The 26,258-nt window shown below is 45.3% G+C and overlaps 1 protein-coding gene across 1 annotated transcript in view; it reads right to left on the reverse strand.

Moving 5' to 3' along the window:
• Positions 1–253: 253 nt before the first annotated feature.
• Kansl3 (KAT8 regulatory NSL complex subunit 3) overlaps positions 254–26,258 on the reverse strand; it is a 40,028-nt gene continuing 14,023 nt past the window's right edge. Inside the window, 20 exon segments of the mRNA XM_090336419.1 lie at positions 254–414; positions 4,007–4,140; positions 4,379–4,601; positions 5,167–5,276; positions 7,785–7,915; positions 8,077–8,155; positions 8,442–8,630; positions 10,304–10,381; positions 11,765–11,921; positions 12,075–12,275; positions 12,720–12,783; positions 15,791–15,948; positions 16,142–16,216; positions 17,467–17,538; positions 17,625–17,726; positions 18,174–18,209; positions 18,211–18,291; positions 18,472–18,603; positions 23,873–24,058; positions 24,180–24,270. Of these exon segments, the coding sequence (XP_090192545.1) occupies positions 394–414; positions 4,007–4,140; positions 4,379–4,601; positions 5,167–5,276; positions 7,785–7,915; positions 8,077–8,155; positions 8,442–8,630; positions 10,304–10,381; positions 11,765–11,921; positions 12,075–12,275; positions 12,720–12,783; positions 15,791–15,948; positions 16,142–16,216; positions 17,467–17,538; positions 17,625–17,726; positions 18,174–18,209; positions 18,211–18,291; positions 18,472–18,603; positions 23,873–24,058; positions 24,180–24,270 (2,320 nt within the window). The 3' untranslated portion in view covers positions 254–393.

Below are 26,258 nucleotides of genomic sequence, written 5' to 3' on the forward strand. Positions count from 1 at the left end.
CCTGCATCCTAGAGGCTGAATGTGTTAAAAAAAATGATAGCCCAGTTCTCTCTGCCTTCATCGTGAACTCAACCAACACTGGGAGTTCCTTCATAGGCAATTAAATGCACTGTGCAGTTCTAAACTGACCTGGGACAAGACTCACACCAATGCAGGATACAAGTGCTTCTGACCCATGTAGGCCAGGTCAGTTGAGGAGGCTGTGGACTTAGGCATCAGACTTTCAGATCTGCCCCCTTTGTTGGTACTGCACCACTGGCCTAATGGATTCTCAAGACCCAGAGGCCCAACCCTGAACAGTTGGTGAAGAGATAAAAGGAACTGTCTTGCACAGGTCTTCAGCACTGGAATAGCTCAGCAGGCCCACACAAGCTTCACCTTAAAGCAGCATCTTCAGGGTGCTGGAGGCAGGCGCTGTGTCAGGAAGACAGTGAGCAAGGGTCAAAGCTTTGCCAGATAACATCATCACATCTAGACCCGCTGACCCAACCAAGTTACTCCTAAAAACGGATTTCAAAGTAACTTTCATGAGGGGAAAAACTGCATCTACCAGGGTGTGTTTTGTTTGACAGCCAGCCACATGGTTAACAGAATACAGACTCTGGAATGAGGCTTATCTGGCCACTCAGGGTAAGTGGCTGGCAGGTTCGGAGTCTCCTTTCCCTTACCTCTAAGACATTAATAATGCACCTATTTCCTTAGACTAATCCGAGGATAAGTGAAATAATCCACATAAAGTGGCTAAGGCAGAATACGTGCTCAGTGGGATAGGTTGGTTCTTAGGATTTATTATTCATGAGAACAGAAAGGGAATGCAGAGAGAAGGAAACAGGAGAGCCATGAGGGTAACAGGATAGAAGGAAAGATTTCCATGGCCATTCTGACAATATCATTTTAGATATTGGGGCATTTTGTACATGTGTGGAAGATACTACAGATTGTTGAACTCTGTAGCTTAGGAAAAAGAAAGCCAGGTAGACAGTTGGCATTTATCAAGTTTTCTATCAGTTTTCTTCATTTTACCATTATTATTATTTGCCAGTCCTGGGACTTGAACTCAGCGCTTGAGCACTGTCCTTGGGCTTTCTCAAGGCTAGCGCTCTACCACTTGAACCACAGCCTTTTCTGTATATGTGGTACAGAGGAATGGAACCCAGCCCTGCCCCCTAGATTTCACAGCCCCAAGGCAGGGCAGAACATAGTGATGCCTGCCCTGACTAAGCGCTCCTTCAACAATAAGCCCACTTGCCAGGGCTTGCTGCAAGGCTGCGGCGAGGTTCAGTACCATGGCCATAGCTACATGGGCATTTTCCAGCCTGCCAACTGTCCCACTGTAGTCAGGAGACAGAGAGGAGAGACAGCTTGTGATGATGAGCAAGGTGTCCATGCTTAGAACTCTAGTGCAAGGCACAGCACAGCCCTCCCTTCTTCTACTGCTTTTTAGCTGTTAGGAAGCACAATGGCCCATTTCCGCCAAGCAAACAGGGAGTGAATACTAATTAGTCCACACTAATTTCACTAGTGTTTAGAATCCTTCACTTTAAATTCATTCTACCCACAAATATTAAGTAACCTTCAAATATTTAAAAAGATTGTTTTTTTAAAAGTTTAGGGCCAGCGGGAGTTTGGCCTAGTGGTAGAGTGCTTGCCTAGCATGCACGAAGACCCGGGTTCAATTCCTTGGTACCACATACTTAGAAAAAGCCAGAAGTGGTGCTGAGACTCAAGTGGTAGAGCTCTAGCCTTGAGAAAAAGCCAAGGACAGTGCTCATGCCCTGAGCTTAAGCCCAGGACTGGCAAAAAAAAAAAAAAAAAAAAAAAAAGAAAAAGAAAAAAAGTTTAGGGCCAGGAGTTTGGCCTAGTGGTAGAGTGCTTTCCTAGCAAACAGGAAGCCCTGGGTTCAATTCCTCGGCACTACATACACAGAAAAGGCTGGAAGTGGTGCTGTGGCTCAAATGGCAGAGCCCTAGCTTTGAGAAAGCTCAAGAACAATGCCCAGGCCCTGAGTTCAAGCCCAGGACTGGCGCTCCCCACACACAAAAAAATTAAGTATAAGCCAGGAGCTATTGACCACTATAATCCCAGATACTCAGGAGGCTGAGATCTGAAAATCATGGTTAAAAGCCAGCCCTGAAGGAAAGTCCATGAGACTCTTATTTCCAATCAATCACCAAAGAGGTGGAAGTGGAGCTGTGACAAACAGCAGAGCACTAGTCTGGAGCACAAGCTCAGGGCCAGTGCCCAGACCCTGAGTGAGTTCAACCCCCAGAACTGACATGCATACATGCATGTCCTTACACATTAAGTATAATACCATTCTCATACTTAAAGAGGTTAACAAATGCGGGGTGTGGTAATGCACATCTATAACCCTGTACTCAGGGACTGTAGAATAAGATGCTTTATCTCAGGGAGGAAAAAAGTTAAACAATTCCTCGATAACAACAACTATAGGAGGATGGTTCACATTTCCCAGTTGTCTCACAACTGCGATGTTCAGCCCTATTAATTCCATTACCACACCCATCTGACTTAAGCCAAGTTTCTCACTAAACTAGATAAGAAAATGAAGGGGTATCAATGTTCAAGAAGTAATGTATGTTAGATCTGCCTGGAAGAAATGACTTCTTCCCTTGGTTCTCTCCCCCTGCACCCTGGAAATCCCCGCCCAGCACCTGTAACCCTGGCAACAGGCATGCCTGGGGGCAGTGGGAGGTCCCCACTGAGGTATTTCCCCATCCTCTGAGATCACATCCACTTCCGCTGTGGCTATACCCCTCCCCTTATATAATCTCTCACTTCCCGCCCTAAGATCTCTTTCTCCTCTGACTCCATCTTGGGCGGCAAGAGGTCTGCTCTTTCCTCACACAATAAACCCTCTTCTCCTGAACTGTGTGGAGTTTCCTTTCAGTAAACCTTACAGTATCCATTACCTGATGAATATAACTGTAGCCCCTCTATATGTCACCCTGACAATAAAATACAATTAAAAAAGAAAAAGGAGGAAGAGAAAATGGAAGCCCATGGAGGTCAGCTGATCTTCCGAGGTCACAGAGCCCACTGAAAACAGATGGCCTGATTTGTAAGTCACCATTCTTTCCTCAGAATCACATTCTTCGGCAGTGTGAGTATGGAGGTGATTATTGAAAGCTTTGAGGCTCCCTCAGAGATTTATCAATACCCATTATCCACACATGAAAAATAATATGGCAGGGCCGGGAGTTTGTCCTAGCATGCACAAAGACCCGGGTTCCATTCCTCGGACCACATACATAGAAAAAGCCAGAAGTGGGGCTAGGAGTTTGGCCTAGTGGTTAAAGTGCTTGCCTAGCATGCATGAAGACCCGAGTTTGATTCCTTGGTACCACATATATGGAAAAAAAGCCGGAAGTGGTGCTGAGGTTCAAGTGGTAGAGTTCTAGCCTTGAGAAAGTCCAAGGACAGTGCTCAGGCCCTGAGCTCAAGCCCAGGACTGGCAAGAAAAAAAAAAAAAAAGCCAGAAGTGGTGCAATAGCTCAGGGTACAACACTAGCCTTGAGGAAAGCCCAAGGACAGTGCTTAGGCCCTGACCTCAAGCACAGGACTGTCAAAAAAACAAAACAAACAAAAAAAAACAAACAAAAGAAACCTAGCTATGCAATAAACGCTAAGGTCAAGGAGGGTGTAGCACTGGAAACTCATTAGTCAAGTAGAACACTAAATAAGCAGCCGCTGCTCACAACTTGTGAATGATAAAAATAAGAAGCGAGAGAAAAAACAAGAGGGAAAGTGCAAGGAAACATTACACATTAGCCAAGGCTACTCTCAAATATTTACGTCTAATCCTCACAACACTCAGGGAACGTCACAGAAAAGGAGACTCCAAGAAGTCCAGGACTTGCTCAAGGTGGCAAACCCACAAGTCTGGATCTGAATGTGGTCCAGTGCACTTACTCTGGTCAACTGGTTGGCCAGTTTCAAACTTCCCAGTATTGGAGCCACGTTGTGTTTCTCCAAATGGACCCACCTGTGAGCTGGAGGGCAACACCTGGGAGCCGGGCTCCTCAGACAGGGCTGCTCCTGATGCCATGGGGCTCAGTGTCGTGATTCTGCTGGGCTGGCCACGGAGCGTCAGAGTGATGGTGGTGGGGACCTTCAAGCCTGAGAGAGAAAAGGCGTGAAAGCAAGGTTTTTGGTCATAGCCCCCAGTTTCTGCTAAAGCTTTCCTTTCCTGGAGTTTTTTTTTTTTTTTGGAAAGGCAATAAGAAACTGTTTGTATTCTTTTGACCTTTCTGGGGAATGGGGACCCTGTAGCCAGGGTTCAGACCTTGACTTCATGGTACTGGAAGGTACTGGGAAAGACCCAGTCCTGGAATCCCCACAATTCTGTGGGACTCACCTGATGCCTGGTTAGAGATCTGAGCCAGGCCAGGGAGGCTGCTTGCCAACTTAGCGAGGCCCCCATTGGTCAGTAACTGATGGATGGCTGTAGGCTTCCCACCAGGCGCAGCACCCAAGGAGGAAAGAGTGGTGGCCACAGGAATGGTACGGACAATGGTATTGGTGCCCGTGGTGATGGTACCCAAGCTCTGCATCGGGGTGGGCAGCTTCACACTGGTGGCCTGTTGGACACACAAGCCCTGGTGATCAGAAGCTGCCACAACACCAACATTCACACTTGGGAGAGCTCACAGCATATAATTACAGGCTAATACAAACCGAGTGTCCACTACACTCAGGGTAACCCTTTCAGGAATTTTGCATACATCTTTAACCTTCATTTTATAGACAAAGCAACAAGATAGAAAGGGACCAGGAGTGTGGCCTAGTGGTAGAGTGCTTGCCTAGCATGTACAAGACCCGGGTTTGATTCCTCGGTACCACATACATAGAAAAAGCTGAAAGTGGTGCTGTGACTCAAGTGGTAGAGCTCTAGCCTTGAGAAAGCCCAAGGACAGTGTCCAGGCCCTGAGTTCAAGCCTCAGGAATGGCCAAAAAAAGGGGTCAAGTCCAACGTCATGCAGTAAATGATGGGTCCTAACCATTGTTTAGTTCTTCAGCTAAGCAGCTGGAAAGGCAGTTTGTACTTCACCCTTTGACTTTTGACCCAGCCTCCCTGCCAAATGCAATTAGGCTGAGGAGTTCTCTTCCTTGAACCTGCCTGCCCAGTGAAAGGCAGATGTGTACCTGTGGGGCTGGCCCAGGGGAGGGGTTCGCTGGGAGGCCAGAAGTCTTGCTGCTAATATCCTGCAAGCTGAAGCTGAGGCCCTGGAGGAGGCTACTGGCTGATGTGGCCCCTAAGAGAGAACATAGCAGTTATTAGCACAGGTCAATCACTTGCAAATACCCATCAGCATCCGCATTGTTCAATAATCACTGAACTCAACCCAAGGCCTTCATCCTTGGATACTTCTCTATCTTCAGAAAGACACTAGGAATGACTCCCTGGCATGCATACAGTGAATGCCAGATACTACCTTGGATTTTCCCTGCACACCCAACCTGTTGCAAACCTCCAATTCTGCATTTTGGATAGTATTAGGAAAAAAAACAAGAGCTTAAATCCTACATTTTAGAAACCTAAATCTTCCTCCCACTCCTAAAGGAGGACCTGTTTAAGCCAAATGGATTACCTCACTCACAGCCTCATATCCTCAAGGCCAAGAGAAAGATTATCTTAAAAGAGAGGGACAGCTGCATCCCAGCCCAGGCTCAGGCAATTAGCTTTTCTGTGCATGGTGGGGTTAGAGAAAGTAAGGGACAAGAAGAGGCAGAAAAACATCTTGTAGACCCGCTTCCAATTTTATTCAATCAGATGTGTTAAAAACATCAAAATAAGCCAAGCACCAGTGGCTTACCCTGTATTCAAAGCTACTCAGGAGGCTGAGCTCTGAGGGTAGCAGTTTAAAAGTAGCCTGGGTAGGAAAGTCCAAACAACAATTATCTCCAATTAACTAGTAAAAAGCCTAAAATGGAGAGGTGGCTCAAGTGATAAGAGTACCAACCTTGAGGGAAAAAAAACAAAATCTAAAACTACGGGACAGGACCCTGGCCCTGAGTTCATGCCCCAATATTGACACACACACACACACACACACACACACACACACACACACACACGCGGACAACAGCCCTGGATTCAATTCCTTGGTACTACATATGTAGAAAAAGCCAGAAGTGGTACTGTAGCACACACACACACACACACACACACACACACACACACACACACACACACACACACACACACACACACACACACACACACACACACACACACACACACACACACACACACACACACACACACACACACACACACACACACACACACACACACACACACACACACACACACACACACACACACACACACACACACACACACACACACACACACACACACGGACAACAGCCCTGGATTCAATTCCTTGGTACTACATATGTAGAAAAAGCCAGAAGTGGTACTGTAGCTCAAATGGTAGAACGCTAGCCTTGAAAAAGCTCAAGAATAGTGCCTAGGCCCTGAGTTCAAGCCCCAGGGCTGGCAAAAAAGAAAAAAAGAAAAAGGACAACATCAAAAAGTGAAATAGGGCCGGGAGTTTAGCCTAGTGGTAGAGTGCTTGCCGAGCATGCATGAAGACCCGGGTTCTGTTCCTTGGTATCACATACACAGGAAAAAAAAAAAAGTCAGAAATGGTACTGTGGCTCAAGTAGAACTCTAGCCTTGAGAAAGCCCAAGGACAGTGCTCAGGCCTTGAGTTCAAGGCCCAGGACTAGCAGAAAAAAAAAAAAAAAGTGAAATATTGGGTAACATTGTCCAAAAAGCAATGTAGTTATTACCTGATATATGGAACTGTAACTCCTGTATACATCACCTTTGTAGTAATAACTGCTATTTTTTTTTTTTTTGGCACAGAAAAAAAAGAAGTCAGAAGTGGTGAGGTGGCTCAAGTGGTAGAACTCTAGCCTTGAGAAAACCCAAGGACAGTGCTCAGGACCTGAGGTCAAGGGCCAGGACTGGGGAAAAAAAATGCTTTTAAAGAAACATGTATTTGGGGCCAGGAGTTTGGCCTAGTGGTAGAGTGCTTGCCTAGCATGCACAAAGACCTGGGTTCAATTCCTCGGTACCACATACATAGAAAAAAAAAGCCGGAAGTGGTGCTGAGGCTCAAGTGGTAGAGCTCTAACCTTGAGAAAGTACAAGGACAGTGCTCAGGCTCTGAGCTCAAGCCCAGGACTGGCAGATAGAAAATAAATAAATAAATAAATAAATAAATATATATTTTTTTTCTATCCCCCCACCTTTTCCGCCCTTTTTCTCTTTTTGGTGGGTTATGGGGCTTGAACTCAGCCTGGGCGCTATACCTGAGCTCTATAGCTCAAGGCTATCACCGTACCCTTGAGCCAAGCCCCATTTCCCCGTTTTCTAGAGGTTAATTGGAGATAGGAGTCTCAGGTTCTTTTGTGCCTGGGCTGGCTTTGAACCTTGATCCTCAGATTTCAGCCTCCTGAGTAGCTAGGATTACAGGTGTGAGCCATCACACCCGGCTTTAGTGTTTCCCATTCTTATAACAGAGTATACAACTGTTGCACATTTGGACATTTATATACCGTGGGTGTTAAAATGAAGGAGTTCCCCTCACTCAGGCTAATTTCAGCTTTCTGGCATCTTTGAAGGACCACAGTGAGGCCCAGAGGCACAACCTCCAGACCTAGCCCAAGAATGCTCATCTGCGCCCATGCTTCTGCAGCAGACCATAAGAATTTGCTAGTAGGGAGGTGAGGTGATAGGTTAAAGATACCCGGGAGGGAACTGCCAGGAGAGGTGGCCACCAAGCGGCTTTGGAGAGTGTGCAGGCTACTGGGTGTGGTGCTGCTGGAGGCCACTGACGGCACTGGGCTGGCCGAAACTCCGCCTTCAGAAGGACCTGACCTGGAAACAAAGGAACTCTGTCACCCCAAGGTCAGAAGGCAGCAGACCCTGGCAACACAGGGATGAGGAACATCAAGATTCCAGAACCTACCATTTTCCTGAAGCACTAAATGAGAAGGGGTAAAGGAAAGGAAGAACTAGATTGACCAAGGAGCACTCACTTGACAGTGGTGAGAAGTCCAGTGCGGTCCTTCACGCCTGCGGAGGCTTGTCCCAGTGTCATGGTGATGGGCTTTCCTCCTGAAGTTGCAAAACAGAAAATCCCAATGCCACTGGCCAGTCCTATTTGGACCTTACCATTCTGGGCTCCACACCAAGCTAAATACAAGATATAACCTGCCCAGTCCTTACTTCAGCAAGGTCACTGCCCACTCAGCAGGTGCAACCTCATGCCTTTTCTGCTCCAGGCTTCTTAATCGGAAGCAGAGGCTGAGCTGCCTGCCTCGTGGGCAGCCTCAGAGGGGATGAGTATGTTCCTGGAGTAACTGGGCAACTCTTATTCTAAAACAGGTCACGAGGGACTCACCTTCTGACACACCTTGGGAAGGAGCACAAGGCCCCCCAGCCGAGTCCCCTTGGGAGATAAGGGACACCTTGATCTTCGGTCTCTTGGAAGTCTTACTGCTAGGAAGAGGACTGGAGGGATGGTGCCGTTTCAGCTGGACCCTAAGCTCTTCTTTCTCTGCCTCTTCAACCGGTTCTGATGAAATGGGAACTAAGAGATGGAGCTGAGGTGAAATCCTCCACAAGCCAAAAGGTGGACACTGCCAGCCAATACCAGCCATTTGGGAATAAATAGGAAAGCCACCCCACAAGAAGGGTCATATTTCACAGTTCTACATCAGCCTCCACCAGGCCCTTCTCAGAGGATACCTCCTTCTCCATCTAGAACTCTACCCTAGTGGTGGATGGGAAGGGAGGACTGAAGGCATTCTGAGCCTGCCTAGCCAAGGTCAACAGTACCACCAAAGAGAGGACTCACCACCGTGGCTCTAAACAGTCCTTCCCAAACTCAGGGAATGTGATCGTATTCCTGTTGCTGGCTCTCCCTACCACTCCACAGCAAGGAGGCAGGAACCCAGGAGCAGCGGGCTACCTAGTCCTCTGCTAACGGGAGTTTCCACAGGACTCGTAGGAGCACTGATATCCTCAAGAGTCCAGGGTTGAGGGTCTGCTTGTCAAATGGAGGCAAAGAGAAAGACCATCACCAGCACAGGCAGCCTCACAGCTCTGCCTGGAGGTAACAGGGCAGCATTATGCAATGTCATAGCTTAGTGCCTAGGTCATTTGTAGTCCAACAGAGAAAGGTCATCTATCCAGATGTGGATCAACGTCTCCACAGACTCAAACAGACTCACTGCACACAGTAAAGCCTTTTTGGACTGAAGTTATATCCTTCAGATTTCCTCACAGGCTCCCTCTTTTTTTTTCTTTTAAGGGCTTTGCATATGGTAGGCAAACACTCTTACAGGTTGAGCCGCATACCCAGCCCTTCTGTCTATATTTTGTTTTTATTTTTTATTTTTTTGTCAGTCATGGGGCTTGAACTCTGGGCCTGGGCATTGTCTCTGAGCTCTTCAGCTCAAGGCTACTGTGCTACCACTGAGCCACAGCACTACTTCTGGTTTCTGGTGGTTAACTAGAGAAAAGAATCTCATGGACTTCTGTGCCCAGGCTGGCTTTCAACTGTGATCTGAAGATGTCAGTCTTTTGAGTAGTTAGGATTACAGGCCACTGGCACTGGCTATATTTTGTTTTAGAGATAGGGCTTCACTACTTTTACTGCTAGTCTCTTATCTCATGATCTTCCTGCCTCTGCTCCCAAGTAACTGGGAGTACTGGCATGTGTCACCATGGCTGGCCAGGTTTCCTCTCTTTAAACCTAGAAATCATCTTTACTTCCTCTTATCACCGACAAAGTAGTCCTGGGGCAAGGAGGAAGGCAATGAGAAAGGGGAAGGGGCAGTATTCCAGCATGGAGCCACAGTCAAGGAGTCACTCACTAGAAGACTGCTCAGGAAATAAATGTGGAGCTAAAATCAAAGGAGGAAGGTAGAAGGTTGCTAAGTAGCTGGTATGCTTGCAGCAGCCAGGATGGAAACAAGAAAACAGACATGGGAACTCAGGTTCATAGACAATGAGCGCACAAAGGAAAAGTGAAATAAAAAAGCATAGTGAAAGAACCACAATAAGAAAAAAAAAAAAACTGTATGAACAAATAAGCAAAGGAAGTAAAAAAAAGAAATCAGGTGACAGAAGAGAAAGAAGGGGAAGAAAGTAGAAAGACAGTAAAGAATGATGAGGGGGAAATAAAGTGGGGGGTGGTGGAAGGGAGGGAAGGGGAAACAGCAAGCCTAGCATGAGTAGGTGAGAGAAAGCGATACTCACCAAAGAGACAGGAGGAGGTGCCGGGAGGAAGAGCTTTCCTCACCAGCATGTTTTGTTTCAGAAAAGCAGCAAACTGTGCTGGAATGAATCAGAAAGAATTACAGAATCATGGCCAGCAGAGAAAGGAGAGGAGTGGGAATAAGGAAAAGAAGAAAATGGTCTAAAGGGACTCCTTCTAGGGTCACTAAGCTTGAAACCTGACTCCGCCATCTAGCAGTTCCACGGAATCATCTATAAACTAAAGTTAGTAATATATGCCTGCATCATGGGGTCACTGCCATGATTCAACCAGCCAGGTGAGTTAATGGCAAGAGGGTATGGCCCTTCATAAGGGCTCTGTTTATGTTAACTATCACTCCCTGCTTTCCCATATCTGCTGAAGGCATGTTATATAACTGCTGCTATCACCCATGAGACTCTGGGAACCATTCTGAACCCAGTTTACCACAGCCTTCCAGAGCTCCTGAGATTCTCCATTAATCACATCTACCTTCAGTTACCTAAGGGGCACCTAGAACGTGGCTCTGACCACCCCATAAGAAGAGCCAGCTCCCAGGACATCCATGGCAGCCTTAGGAGCCAGGCTTCTTTGTTCCTTGTTAGTACCACCCTTAGAGCAAACTCACAAGAGGCCTGAGTTTAAGTTCTAACATTCTGGTTCCAAGAGAGGTGAGTAAATCATTTCCCTCAACTTTTATTCTCTATTTCACAGCTAGCTTGGGCTGCTGCTTCTTCCTAGACACTGGTATTCCTAAGAACCTTACACGATACATGGTCTTGGACATATCATCCAATACCACCATACAAGAGGCCCTAGCTCAAGACTACTCATCTCAAGTGTGTGTGTGTGTGTGTGCACGTGTACATATGCACTTGAGGAGGCAGAGCTACTGTCAGCTTCTTTCTTGATTCCTGAATTTTCCCTTTTCTATAGCTTTTCCACATTGCACTATTAGCTCCCCTAATATCAATCATATACACTACAGAACCTTGACTGACTTTGTGAAAGGTCTCAGTGTGGGAATCCTAACCATTCAAGGGCAAAACAAAGGATGTCATAATGCCCAGTGCAGTCTTAGAAATGGATGAATAGAATCAGTCATGTTGTATGCATGATTTAGAAAGCTCCCTGGCTGCAGGAGTGGTTGGCAGTGCTCGGAGCAAAAGACAGCTTCCCTAGCTATTAAAAAGCTGGGTCAATACACACAGTCAGCTTATAAACCCTACCTCTCTAACATACCAACACAAAGCTGTAACTAGTGACCACAAAGCCCCAGTAATGTACAGCCCTGGGGATTCATTTCAACCTATTTTGTCTAGACAGGAATGTGGGAAGGGTGTCTCTCATATCCACCAGAAAAAAAAGCTGCAGATCTAATACTTTCTAGCAACCACATTACATCAGCTTCAGAAGATGGAACCGCAGGACTCTGGTGGGGCTGCTGGGACACAAGCTTATACCTTGGGCTTGTTTGTGGGTCATCACAGCTTCTGTCCGCTGCACATGTCTCTTCAGCAGCTGGGAGCCCCCGATCTGACTAGATTTCTGAGCAGAAGACACTGTGGTCACCTTGGTCTTGGGACTAGAGGTGGGGCTGCTGGACACACTCGAGAGATCCTGGGTAGAGTAGGAAGGCCAAGAGATGAGCCAGTGTTGTCTGAATTTGAATTATCAGCCAGCATGTTCCCCTGGAACTCCTGGGAATCTCTGGGAGGGCCACTACAAAGTCTTCAGTGCCCAGCAAAAGTATCCCCTCTCTGCCTGAACTACCTCTGAACCTGAGGGTGAGGCGGGCAGCTTAGCAGCTGGAGAAGCAGGCCGACTACCCCGCTCAGACACTTCAAAGGCCAAGTCTCTCCGGGCTATCTCACGAGGCTTCTTCTTCTTCTCAGCATCCTGATCCCGAGGCTCAGAGCCCATGTGACCTTCAGTTCGAGTGAGCACTCCAGTCAGAAAGTCCACAATCTCATCCTATTGTAAAAAGAAAGAATCCAGGTCTATGACTCTTCCTCTAGTTTCAACTTCCACCTGGGAAGTTGAAACTATATGCGATTCCTACCTGGGCTTTGGCCCTCAGGTGTGCTGGTCCTTTCCCATTTACAAAGCCTACACCAAGCCCATGCTCCTGAGTGGCTGCGACTGAAGACTGCCTCTGTGAGGGAGCAGGCACTCTACTCCTCCTCCAGCAGACCCTTTCCCCCAGATGCCTTGCTCAGGTCTCAGTTCACCACTCCTTTGCTCTTTTCCTTTCTTTTTAAAAGGAATGTTCTCTGCTTATAATTTAGGCCCCAGAAGGCCCTGTGGATATTCCTTCATACTCCAAAGCCAATATATTCCTTCATACTCCAAAGCCAATGAGCCTGGTGCCAACAGGATCATACCCAAAAGGCAAAAGCATACAGGATGCTTGTTTACCTGAATACACCTGTCCACCATGCTCTGAGTCAACCCTTCTGATTTCTTCTTTGCTTTACTTATTCTAAGAAATAAAAAGGAGAAAAATGTTTACTTTTCTTTTCTATGTCATGAGTCCTTAGGTAAGGGACGTGACCTTCCTGAGCCTGTTTTCATATCTGCACAATGGCATCATAACCCCTATTTAGGGAGATACAGGGATTCAATAAAATGACCTAGGTAAAGAAGCTCTGACTTAACAGGCAGAGCTCACCTGGCCTACCAGGGCCTCATGGAGAGAGTCCATACCTCCCATCCCCCTGGTCTCCAACTCTGAAGTTACTAGATTAGTGGGAAGAGATTAAGGGGGCCCTGTGTTCTAAAAGGAGGAGAAAATAATGGCCTCAGTGGCATTTTTCTTTGAAAACCTTGGTCTCAAAACAAATGTGGCAGTAGTATCCATAATCCAGCACCTGGGAGGCTAAGAAAAGACATGGGGTTTGAGGCCAGCCTAGGCTATATAGTGAGTTCAAGACAAGCTTGGGTTACACAGTGAGACCCTGTCTCAAAACAACAAATATCAGTGGGCCAGGAGTGTGTCTTAGTGGTAGAGTGCTTGCCTTGCATGCATGAAGCCCTGCATTCGATTTCTTGGTACAATACACAGAAAAGCCAGATGTGGTGCTGTGGCTTATGGGGTAGAGTGCTAGCTTTGAGCAAAATCTCAGGGACAATGCTTAGGCCCTAAGTTCAAGCCTTAGGACTGAAAAAAAAAAAAAGTATCACTGACTTCAAACCGAGACTCCTAGAAAGGTAACAAGGTCCCTGAGTTACAAGATGGAGAACATGATTGAACCTTCAAATTTTGATGCACCAATTAACTGGTTATTGGATCTGGTCATGGCTAACACTTTCTCAGAAGTCTGTGAGTTGTATAAACTTCTTAAGTTGGCCAAACTTCTAAACAAAAAAAAAGATCAAGACTCACAGAGGTCTCTCAATTCTCAGTCCAATGACCTTGGCATCATGCAGATATGTTTCATAAGCTGCTTCACAACTCTTTTTTTTTTTTTTTTTTTTTTGGTGCCAGTCCTGGGCTTGAACTCAGGCCTAAGCATTAGTCCTTGAACTTTCTCAAGGATAACATTCTACCACTTTTGGCTTTTCTGTGTATGTGGTACCAAGGAATTAAACTCAGAGCTTCATGCATGCTAGGCAAGCAATCCACCACTAGGCCAAACTCCTGGTCCTGCCTCACAACTCTTGAAAACAGCATTTCTAGTTCTCCTTACTCCCTCACAGCAAGTTCTGAATTACTAAGAAAAACAATGTTATTTACATAGAGACATTGTCCAGTGCATCAAAAGGCAGACTGGCAAATGACAAAGGCAGAAGGATTAAAATTTAACCTCTAAGACTGAATATATGGAAAAAGGAAGCCAAATAGATAATACAACCTCTTTTTCAGTACATTTCATGAGAATGTAAATATAGACCAGGTGTAGAGGCTCATACCTAAATTCTTAGCTACTTGGGAAGTAGAGATCAGGATGCTTGCAGTTCCAAGCCAGCCTAAGCAAAACTTAGCAAGACCTTCAATCAGTAGCTAGGCATAGTGACATATGCCAATCACCCTACCTATGCAGAAGGTCACAGTCTGCCATAGCTCAGGCATAAATGTGAGACTCTACCTGAACTAAAGAAAAAAGGCTGGGGAGGAAGAGTGGTAGAGTACCTGTTCAGCAAGCAAAAGACCAAGTTCAAACATGATTAATGCCAAAAAAAGAAATAAAAACAAAAAAACAAAATGTAACTACAACCCTACACGCCTTACCTCAACACTGTATGGAAGAGTGGCTGGCTCAATGACCAGTCATCATCCTAAAACCTCTCTAAAACTTGGCCTGTATTTATACTTCAAAATTTCTCAAATATGGGCTGGGAGTCTGGCCTAGTAGTAGAGTGCTTGCCCAATATACATGAAGATCCAGGTTCGATTCCTCAGTACCACATACATAGAAAAGTCGGAAGTGGTGCTGTGGCTTAAGTGGTAGAGTGCTAACCAGCCTTGAGGATAAAGCCCAAGGACAGTGTTTAGGCCCTCAGTTCAAGGCCCAGGACTGGCAAAAAAAAAAAAATCAAATGTGACTTAAAACAAGCAATATCTATGTTCACATTCCACCTCAGTTAAGGAATAATTTTTTTAAAATGCTTACTCCAGTGAAAGTCTATAGCAAATAATGTATTTATAGAGCCTCAAATTTCTTCTTCCCACAAGATTACTACTAATTGCAATGAGAAAAAACAGCAGTTTCATACTGGAGAACCTGGCAGAAGCTACCTTAACCATGTGGCATGATACTGATTTGTATTATCACTGTTGATGGGATGTACGGAGAAGGATACATCACATATGTGGCATTGCTGCCAAAGTGCACATCTCCAAAGTAACTAGGAGAAAATGTCAAAAACATAAACTGAGGGACAGTCTACAAAATAGTTGGGTAGCAGTCTTCAAAAATGTCTAAGTCAGGATTTTGTCCTAGTGGTAGAGTGCTTGCCTAGCATGCACAACAACCTGGGTTTGATTCCTTGGAATCACATATGTAGAAAAAGCCAGAAGTGGTGCTGTGGCTAGGTGGTGGCTCAGGTGGTAGAGCTCTAGCCTTGAGAAAGTCCAAGGACAATGCTCAGGCCTTGAGTTCAAGCCCCAGGACTACCAAAAAAAAAAAAAAAAGTCAAAGTCATAAAATACAAAGACTGAAGAACTACATCAAATTCACAGGGACTGAGACTCAACAACTAAAAATTCAACTGATGTGTTCTTGAACTGGAATGGGTACCAGAAAAAGAATACCAAGAAGACAATAGTGAATTAGATAATGCTCTCATACTAATATTAATGTTCAGCTTCTGAGAATTATATTTTGGTTAGATAAGACATTAACCTTTGGAAAATCCAGGTGAAACAAATAACTTTTTTGATATCCAATGCTCCACTGAGCCAGATTAGCCTATAGTTCCACTTTGTCCTCATGGGCATTCTTCTACATTGTAACTTTCTGCCTGCAGCTCTGGGGAAGTCTACTCACCTGAGATTATCATCAGCTCCACCCACTACCACCAAGCTGTTTTCAGCTCGGATCTTCTCCCGGAAGTCCTCCATGGCTTCAGGGTGACACTGTAGGGAATTCTGACCAATCACAAAGAGCACTGGGGTCTTCATATCCAAAAGGGGATCATCCACATCCTAAAGCAAGCACAGGTTTTAAATCTGGCCAGTTCATACTCAGGAAGCACTGACCTTGAAACTACTGGCAAGATTCAAGGAATAGGTTGAGTACCAGTTGGAGTCCTCACCCCAACTTGGATGAGACATGCACTCCTACTGTCCCCCAATCCCACTGATGATAACCCAGCAACCAACTTCACCTCGCTCTTACCCCCCGGGGACCGTCCACAGTAAGCAGAGGAAACCCAAGGCAGATGACTGCAGTGACGTACTCCACCACCGACACCTGTAAGCAAGGACACCATATGTCTGAAGGGCAAGTGCCTTCACTGTATTGCTCCCTACTCAGGATCTAAGAGTAGCCCAACCCATCAGCCAGTCCCCTCTCTTCCTCCCTTGTTCTGAACCCCAACTGCATAAGCCATGATAGCAGCAGTAAACATATAGACTATAAGGTGTGCTATCGCATCAGAAGCTACTAGTTAAGAGAACTGAGGCCCTGAAAGGACCCCGGGACACAGATGAACCAAAGGACAGAAGGTAGAATTCTCCAACCCTGTCAAGCCCCATGCCCAGGGCCTTTTTTTTTTTTTTTCTCCACTATGTGTGAATACAATAGAAAGACCACAAATGTTGTTGGACTGGGGTGTGGGCTTAGTGACAGCTAAGTGACATGCATAAGGCCCTGGGTTCCATCAGCAGAGGGTGGGAAGGAAAGGAGGGAGGGAGGGAAAAAAGGAAGGAAGGAAGGAAGGAGGGAAGGAAGGAGGAAGGGAGGGAGGGAGGGAGGAAGAAACATTAATAATGCTCTTCTCTTGTAAGAAAAGTCTCTTCCATTGGGCTTAAGAGCTAGCTGTCATACATCCCAGATTTCTCAAAGCAGTCAGCCACTGACTAAGGATGGAGTTCTGTGCTGTCTTGGGAGGAAGGAGTTTAGGTAGGTGCTTTCTTTCTCTCATTGTTCTAGGTCTCATACTAAACTAGACCCAAAAGAATGGGGACCTGGACATGTTAGAAACACAAAAATTAACAGGTGTATGAATAAATGTAAGATAATAAAAGGTCCCTTGAAATAAAGGGATCAAAGGTGAACATGTCAAATTGGAGAGCTATTAATTTGGACCTACTGGAAGTTTTAGGTGAGGAAATCATATGGTAGTTGTTTAAGGAAATTTTACAAACTGAAACATATATAAATGAAATATACTTGATACTTGCTTCAAAATAACCTGGGTATAGGGTGGGAGAAAACTATCAAGTAAATAGGCAGGGTAAGAAGAAACTTGGTGAGATGACTATTGGGAAAGGTGGGTATGAGGCCCACGAAGTTTACTAGTTTAGTCTCCCTTCCTTTGTTCCTGCTTAAGCCTTTCCAAAATAAAGTTAAAAAAAAAAGTTTGTCTTCCAGTTTACAATGTAATTACACAAGCAAAGCATTAAACACAGGGTTGAAACATAGTAAAGGGCTCAATGATAGCCATGGGCAGTAAAAGCAGTGTATTCTCAGTGACCTCTAAACAGATGGAAATCACTTACATGACAGGCTACCAAAGCTCCTGTGTTCCAGCCAATCAATATAATGGGTTTGTGTGGGAAATGGCTATGAATCTGTGGGAAGAGAAAGAAGATGGTAAGACAGGAGGCCACACGACAGAGGTGTACTACCTAGATGGCTGAGCATGACACATTCTCACCTCTAGCACTTTGCTTCTCACCGCCCCGATCATGTGCTCCAGACACTGCAGAACTCCGACCCCAATGCCGTTGTTCAACAAATGTGTGGCTACAGGGATGACCTAAAAGAAGTTTCAAAACTTTCTATTCTGCTTAACTTACCTTGAATCCTTTCAATCTTGAACAATCACCATCATTCAAATGCCAAGTAAATGGTGAATCAGGACTATTCCACAATTGAATCCATCAATTTTTTAAAAAAAGAAAATGTTCTAAAATTGTTATTATAAAGGTGATGTACAGAGGGGTTACTGCTTCATAAGTCAGGTAATGAGTACATTTCCTTTTGCACAATGTCACTCCTTCCTTTGCTCTCTCCCAGTTTTTCTCTCCTGTCCCCACCCACAAGTTGCATGGTGCATTTTCAACATAGTGTCTACTGAGAACTGTTGCTGCATTTGTTCACCCTTAGATTTACCCATGTTGATACCCCCACCCTGGCAATCTCCTTTCTTTAATCCTTCATGACCACATTCCCATCTAACCAAGTTCTTTTGCCTCACACATACCTTGCCTAAGCAGGAGAGCTGAGACTGCCAGAAGCGGGTGGCGGCGTGAGGTGGGGAACACAGAGCTGGAGGGGCCAGAGGAGGCGATGAGAATCAGAGGCGAGCCAGGGAGTTTGCTCTGAGAAGAGAATTCCAACCAAAAAAAACGAGTGAGAGGAGTTCATTCACAAAAATACCAATGAATCTATCCTCACCTTTTTATTAATGAAACAAGTAAGCTACTTATTACCCTCTAGCCAAGCTTCTAGATGGTCTAAATACTTCATGGGTCACAGTGAAGTCTGAGTATGCAACTTACTGGTTTGTTATGAGAGAGCACCCCCACCGCAGGGTCCCACGGCCTCTTGAGGAGGAGGGACAAGGCTTCAGCTCCTGCAGCCCCAGTCTTTGTGTTAGATGACACAAGCATCCGGTCAATCAAAGTTGGGATCTAGAAAGAAAGATAAGCTAAGAAGCTTTCAGTGTGAAGCAGGATAATAGGAGCTTCTCTTATGGCTGAGACAATATACACACACCAGCATGCTCAGCCACTAGGTGAGAACAAGCCCCACCCTCAAACTTTTTGCTCAGACTGGCTTCAAACAGCCACCTGCCAATCTTTACTTCCTGAGGAGCTAGGATTACAGGATTGAGCTACCACATCTGACTAAACCTTTCTTATTGCAGTAAATCAGCAAGAGGACAGAATTCAACTTCACCAGTCAAACTTCTCTTGGGGGCAAACTTACAAATAAGTGAGTGGCCAACAGTGTTCCTGCTGTGAAAGTGCATTTGCCCTTTGGAAAACATCTTGGGATTTAAGTTTCTTCCCATTCTTTTTCCAAATGATTGTACTACTTTTTTTTTTTTTAATTGTATTTTATTGTCAGGGTAATATACAGAGAGGTTATAGTTACATTTATTAGATAGTGGGTACATTACTTCTAAAACATTGATACCCCTTCTCATGTTTTTGTCCCCCTCTCCCTCCCCGCACATCCATGACTGTACTTCTGTCATCCTTGTTATAAAAGTAAGATCAAGAGGATCATAGTTCTATGCCAACTTGTGGGAAAAAAGTTTGTGAGACTACCTCAGCAGAAGCTGGGAATGGCATGTATATCTGTCATTCCAACTACAGGGAGAAGCGCAAAACAGGAGGATGTAGTCCAGGCAAGCTCCTGGGCCAAAAGCAAGACCTTATCTCAAAATAAACCAGTGCAAATATGGTATATGACTCAGCAGTAGAATAACCACCTAGCAAGCATGAATCTCTGAGATAAAATCCTAGAACATACACATACATATATTAAAATATGCCCACACAGAAGGAAGGGCAAGGACACTTATACAGAGACAAGTTTAGTCAATAGTAAATAGTAACATAAAAATAATGTAAATGGGGCTGGGAACATAGCCTAGTGGTAGAGTGCTTGCCTAGCATGCATGAATCCCTGAGTTTGATTCCTTGGTACCACATACTCAGAAAAAGCTGGAAATGGCGCTGTGGCTAAGTGGAAGAGCACTAGCCTTGAGCAAAGTGTCCAAGAACAGTACCCAGGCTGAGTTCAAGCCCCAGGACTGGCAGACACACAAAAAAGTTTATGTAACACACAAGTAGTCTTTCTAATACAGGTACAGTTTTTCTTTTACAGGTACAACAAAATATAGGGCTGGATGTGGTGGCTTATACTTGTAATCATAGCTACTCAAGATGTGGAGATTCAAGTTTGAGGATAGACAGTGCAAAAAAAAGTTAGTGAGACTTACATTTTAACAAATAAGCTAGAAGCCAGGCTTTCAGTGACTCATTCATGCATAAAATCCTAGATATTCCGGAGGCTGAGATCTGAGAATTGAGGTTTTTGGAGTCAGCCCAGGCCAACAAATCCACAAGATGTATCTCCCAATCACTAGCAAAAAGCTGGAAGTGGTAGAGCAGTAGCTATGAATGAAATTATGAGGCCCTGAGTTTAAGCTCTGGTGTTGGCAAAAAAAAAAAAACCAAAAACCAAGTGAGGAATGCTCTACCACTCCTAGCTTGGAGCAGTCCTCTCAGGACATGAGAGGCATAGGCACCAGGGTCACAGTCAGAAGCTGGCTGGTCAAAAAGGACAAGACTTTGAAAAGTAAACCAAAAAGAGCGTCCTAGCTTGAGTGGCAGAAGGTTTGCTTAGCATGCTCAAGCCTGAGCTCAAATCTAGTATTGCCAAGAAGGAACAGAAAAGATATAAACATTATCTTTTTTGTTGCCATTGTTGCCAGTCCTGGGGCTTGAATTCAGGGCCTAAGCACTGTCCTTGGACTTTCTCAAGGCTAATGTTTTGCTCTATTACTTGAGCCACAGCACCACTTCTGGCTTTTTCTATGTATGTGGTACCAAGGAATTGAACTTGGGTCTTTGTGCATGGTAGGCAATAACTCTACCACTAGGCCAAATTCCTGGCCCCAACTTTACAATTTTTTTTTGGGGGGGGGGTCATGGGGCTTGAACTTGACCTGAGTGCTGTTCTTGAGCTCTTCAGTTCAAGGCTACCACCCTACCCCTGGGCCTGGGCATTGTCCCTGAGCTCTTCAGCTCAAGGCCACCACCCTATCCTTAAGCCAAGCCCCACTTCCCATTTTCTAGAGGTTAACTGGAGATAAGAGTCTCAGGTCCTTTTGTGCCTGGGCTGGCTTTGAACCTGGATCCTCAGATCTCAGCCTCCTGAGTAACTAGGATTATAGGCGTGAGCCACTGTGCTAGCTTACAATTTTTTTTTTAATCCATAATTTCTTCTAGAGTACAGCCTCTGAGCTATGGCGTGTTCATTAAACCTATTATTGTATCTATCTCCCCAAATATTGCAGACACTGTGATTTATACTATATCCTATTTTTAGTATCCATACAAATGTTACCTCACAGATACACAAATATACGTTTTAGATTTGCTGATGCATATATGATAAAAAGTATCTGTGTGAATTTCATACTACCCACAAAAAGCTCAAAACAGTCTCAGGGCAAGAAAAGGTTTTTAAATGTTAGAAGTATTTAGAATTTAAAAAGGGGAAGAAGACGATCACTACAGACTGGAATATAAAAGCATTATAGTTTGATCCATGTTACAAAATTTCAGTGGCAGAAGATAAATTGCTCTTAATTTAAAAAGCAAAACACTAGAGACTAGGAATAGGTTCAGTGGTAGAGCATTTGCCTAGTATTTGTAAAATGCTGGGTTTGATCTCCAGCATTGCAACATACATAAAACTAAAAACCTTATCCAAAATGGATAATGCACTATAGTGTAATTTACTCAAAATCTTGTACCTGTTTGCCCCCTGTATAAATGTATGTTTCAAATAATTACATTTAAATAAGACTTGAAAGCTGGGCATGCTGGCAGATGCATGTAATCCCAGCACCTGCGAGGTTGAGGTAGAAAGATCATAAGAATTTCATGGGGGTGGAGGGAGTGTGTGTAAACATTCAAAAAATTTTCTGCACGAGAAATTAAGGAACTATAACCATGAGCCTGTCCCAGTTAACTCAGTCACTAAATGTCTATGTGGCAGCTGCTGTTTCAAGACACCTGGCTAAATTCCTCTGCAAGAGGAATTTAATCTACAAGGGGAAAGGAAGACAAACTCATGAATAACACAGGGGCTTGGATAACTGCCCTGGGAGAAACAGAAGCTCCACACAGTTGATTTGAATCACTCAATAGAGGGGAAAGGGTAACAGCAGGCACCTCTCATCTAAGAGGCACTAAAATAGTCTATTAGAACAGGAAGGGTTCCAAAAGAAGATGAGGAGAGAACAGACACCAGTAACAGGCAAGAATGTGTAGGGCTTACCCAGGCAGGTGGACCGAAGTCAAGGACAAGGACTAGCAAGGGAGGAGATGGAGGAGGATGTAAACTAATTAATGTTAAAAGCTCTTCACCACAATAGGACAGTCTTTGAGAGAGAGAGAGAGAGAGAGAGAGGGAGGGGGAGAGAGGGAGGGAGGGAGGGGGAGAGAGGGAGGGAGGGAGAGAGGAGGGGGAGAGAGAGAGAGAGAGAGGGAGGGAGGGGGAGAGGGAGAGAGAGAGAGAGAGAGAGAGAGGGAGAGAGGGAGAGAGGGAGAGAGGGAGAGAGAGAGAGAGAGAGAGGGAGAGGGGGAGAGAGAGAGAGAGAGAGGGAGAGGGAGAGGGAGAGGGAGAGAGAGAGAGAGAGAGAGAGAGAGAGAGGAGAGAGAGAGAGAGAGAGGGAGGGAGGGAGGGAGGGAGGGAGAGAGGGAGGGAGAGAGAGAGAGAGAGAGAGTCCCCGTCTTGGGCTTGAACTTAGGGCCTGGGTGCTGTCCCTGAGCTTTTTTTTTTTTTTTTAATTTCTTCAGTGACGGGGCTTGAATTTAGGGACTGGGCACTATCCCTGAGCTCTTTTACTCAAGGCTAGCACTTTACCACTTTGAACCACAGCTTCACTTCCACTTTTCTGGTGGCTAACTGGAGATAAGAGTTTCATGGATTTTTTGCTGCCTGGGTTGGCTTTGAACCATGATCCTCAGATCTCTGGCTCCAGAGTAGCAAGGATTACAGGTGTGAGCCACCAGCACCCAGCATTTTTTTTTTTAAACTTCAAGGCTAGCACTTTACCAGCTTCTGGGGGTGGATAATTGCCATCAGTGCCCAGTACGCTCATAATTCCCTATTTAATTGTGAGCCAATGGTTACTCTGAGACAGCGGTCTAATCAGAGTTGACTTAAAAAGCTTTCACTAACAGGGTGATAAATAGTGCCTGTAATCCTAGTTTCTCAGGAGGCTGAGATCTGAGGATCATGGTTCAAAGCCAGCCCAGGCAGAAGAGTCCATGACTCTTAACTCCAATTAACCATCAAAAAGCCAGCTATGGAGCTGTGGCTCATGTGTTAGAGCACTAGCCTTGAGTGAAAAAAACTAACAGACCCCAAGTTCAAGCCCCAGTAAGAAGAGAGGGGAAAGGAAGCATAGGGAGAGGAAAGGAAGCGTGGGGAGGGGAGGGGAAGTGAATAACAGAATTAATCCAAGGTCATTTACTGGAGCAAAGCACACATTTCAAGGCCTTATAAGAATACCTCACATAATCTTCCTACATGCTACCTCAATTAACTGACTTAGTTCTTACAGAAACACTTAGGTACTATTACCAGTCACATTTTGGAGATGAAGAAACATACACAGCAGCTCAGTCGTGAGGCTGAGATTGGCAGGCAGTTTGCCTCCAGAACCTGCTTCCCACCACACTAACGTCAGCCCAGTGCTGCCCTAACATCACAGTAAAGCAGAATCCCAAGGAAGATAGTTTAATGTATATGCAAGCAGGGATATGCGAACATTCATCATACATTCCTGAAGTCTAAGCACTGCTCCTAAAGGTTTGTACCCTAAGGAGAGGCTTAAGTAGCTTGCTGTGTACTCTCCTGGCCTGCAGTACCACAGATCTGCTTCTCACCCACTTATCAATACTCCTCCCAAGTGAACTCCCCATGACAACTCAATTTAGCAAGGGCTCAAGCACCAGCTGCAAGGCCTATTCTTGTAGTCAGGCCTCAAACCTCATCCTGGAGAGAAGCAGAGCTGAGACCCAAATACGAGACACAAATGTAAAATGATTCTCTGCCTTCTGCCTTTAATAGCATATCTGTAAGCTTCAACCATGCCATGCAAGCTGTCCATAGGTAACCTTGTTTCACCCCACATGCTAAGCCACAGCTTACCTTCCCTTTCAGTGTCTGCAATGAATCCAGGTAGGCAGCCAGCATGGGTAGACTCAAGGTCTCCACGAGGGTAGTGTGCAGCCACTGGATCAGCTTGGTGTCCCAGCTCACACTTGCCAGAGCCTGACGCACCCTTCTTGCACATTTGTCCACAGCAACACGGCGCAGCACGGGCTCATTACAAGCCTGAAAAATAAGTGGAAGAACAAAACAAGAATTCTACTTGGTTAGCAAATGGGGGAGGCAAATCAGTCAGCCAGTGAAGCCTGAACTAGGAAGCCCACTGTGGGGCAGGTTTCTGGCTTACCCCTTCATTGGCCAAGCGGGCAAGCCGATCAGATTGCAGGGCTTTGAGGATCTTGTTGAATAGCTTGTTCTGGGCCACTGTCCAGCCAGTCCTATAATGGAAACTCTGAGGAATTAAAGTCAAACCCTGGGGTTGCTCCTCAGGTATGTTTACCATAAAAAGAATATTTTGTCATGTTTTTGCTCTCATTATGAAAGCATAGTAACTTGAGATAGCTCAAAATCACTAACTTAAGGCTGGGTGCTGGTGGCTCATGCCCGTAATCCTAGCTACTCAGGAGGCTGAGATCTAAGGATTGCAGTTCAAAGCCAGCCCAGGCACTGAAGTCCATGAGACTTTTATGTCCAATTAACCACCAGAAAACTGGAAGTGGCACTGTGGCTCAAGTGGGAATGCAGTAGCCTTGAGTTGAAGAGCTCAGGGACAGTGCCCAGGCCCAGAGTTCAAGCCCCACAACCACACACACACACACACCCAGGCCCAGAGTTCAAGCCCCACAACCACACACACACACACACACACACACACACACACACACACACACACACACACACACACACACCCAGGCCCAGAGTTCAAGCCCCACAACCACACACACACACACACACGCACACACACACCCAGGCCCAGAGTTCAAGCCCCACAACCACACACACACACACACACACACACACACCCAGGCCCAGAGTTCAAGCCCCACAACCACACACACACACACACCAGGCCCAGAGTTCAAGCCCCACAACCACACACACACACACACACACACACACACACACCCAGGCCCAGAGTTCAAGCCCCACAACCACACACACACACACACACACACACACACCAGGCCCAGAGTTCAAGCCCCCCAAGCAACCCCCCCTCTCCCCCCCACACAATCAAGTTAAAACATGAGACCTAGATTTTGGTCCCAATATTGCCAGTGAATCCTTATCAACAAACTTTTTTGTCTATCACCTATCTACCAATAGATCTATTTTTATCTCTAGTTGTACAAAGGGGTTTCAATTCAACATGTCAATTTGGAAATACAGTGTATTTTCATATTTTCATCATTGTTACTCTTTCCATCCATTCTCCCCTCATCTCCCCCATCAGCACACCTTTATATTAACCATACACATTACAAATCAAAATCACAAGTCTTTCAGTACCAATAAACATATATATATATATATTTTAATTAAAAAAATTTTTTTTGAGTGGGTTGTGGGCTTGGACACGGCCTCGGCACTGACCCTGAGCTCTTCAGCTCAAGGCTACCATCCTACCCCAATAAACCTAATTATTAACAACTAAAATAATCACAAAAGTAAAGGAAGACACGGACCCACCGATGACATTTTTAAGTTGTTTTTTTTTTTAACTTTTTGTTGTTGTTGTTGTTGAGGCAATGTCTAGAGGGGTTACTGTTACATTCATCAGGTAGTGGGTGCGTTACTTTTGAACAGTGATACCCCTTCCTAGACTTTGTTTTTTTGAGACAGGACCTTGCTATGTAGCTCAGGCTAGCTTTAAACCTGCGTTGCTACTTCCTCAGACTCCTGAATTCTGTGATTGAAGACATATGCTCAACTTGAATATCTTAAGTTGATCAGCAAGTATATTAATACTGGACCCAGGGCCATGCACTTGCTAATCAAGCACTTACTCTGTCACACCCCTGCCCTTTTGCTTGCATTGTGTTTTTGAGGTGGGTCTTGCTTTGTGTGGGCTTAGAGTAGCTGGGATTACAGAGGTGTGTCATTACACACAGCATCTTCTTTTCCAGAATTTTTGGGGACAAGCCTTCCCTATGTAGTCCAGCCAACTGCCAACTTGAGCTTGTTTTGTCTCCGCCTCTCAAGTGCTGGTACATGCTCAGCTCAGGAAGCATCTTTTTTGTGGCATATGTCAGCACTGGGGCTTAAACTCCAGGCCTGGGTACTGTCCTGGACTTCTCCCCTGGACCCTCCTCAAGGCTGGGAATTGAACTCAGGGCCTGAGTGCTGCCCCTAGGATTTGTTCTTTTCCCCTCAAGACTAGTGCTCTACCACTTGAGCCATAGCTCCACCTCAATTTGTTGTTTGG

Source organism: Megascapheus bottae, chromosome 7, assembly GCF_031878675.1.
Source record: "Megascapheus bottae isolate mThoBot1 chromosome 7, mThoBot2.hap1, whole genome shotgun sequence".
In the NCBI taxonomy this organism is placed as follows: Eukaryota; Metazoa; Chordata; class Mammalia; order Rodentia; family Geomyidae; genus Megascapheus; species Megascapheus bottae.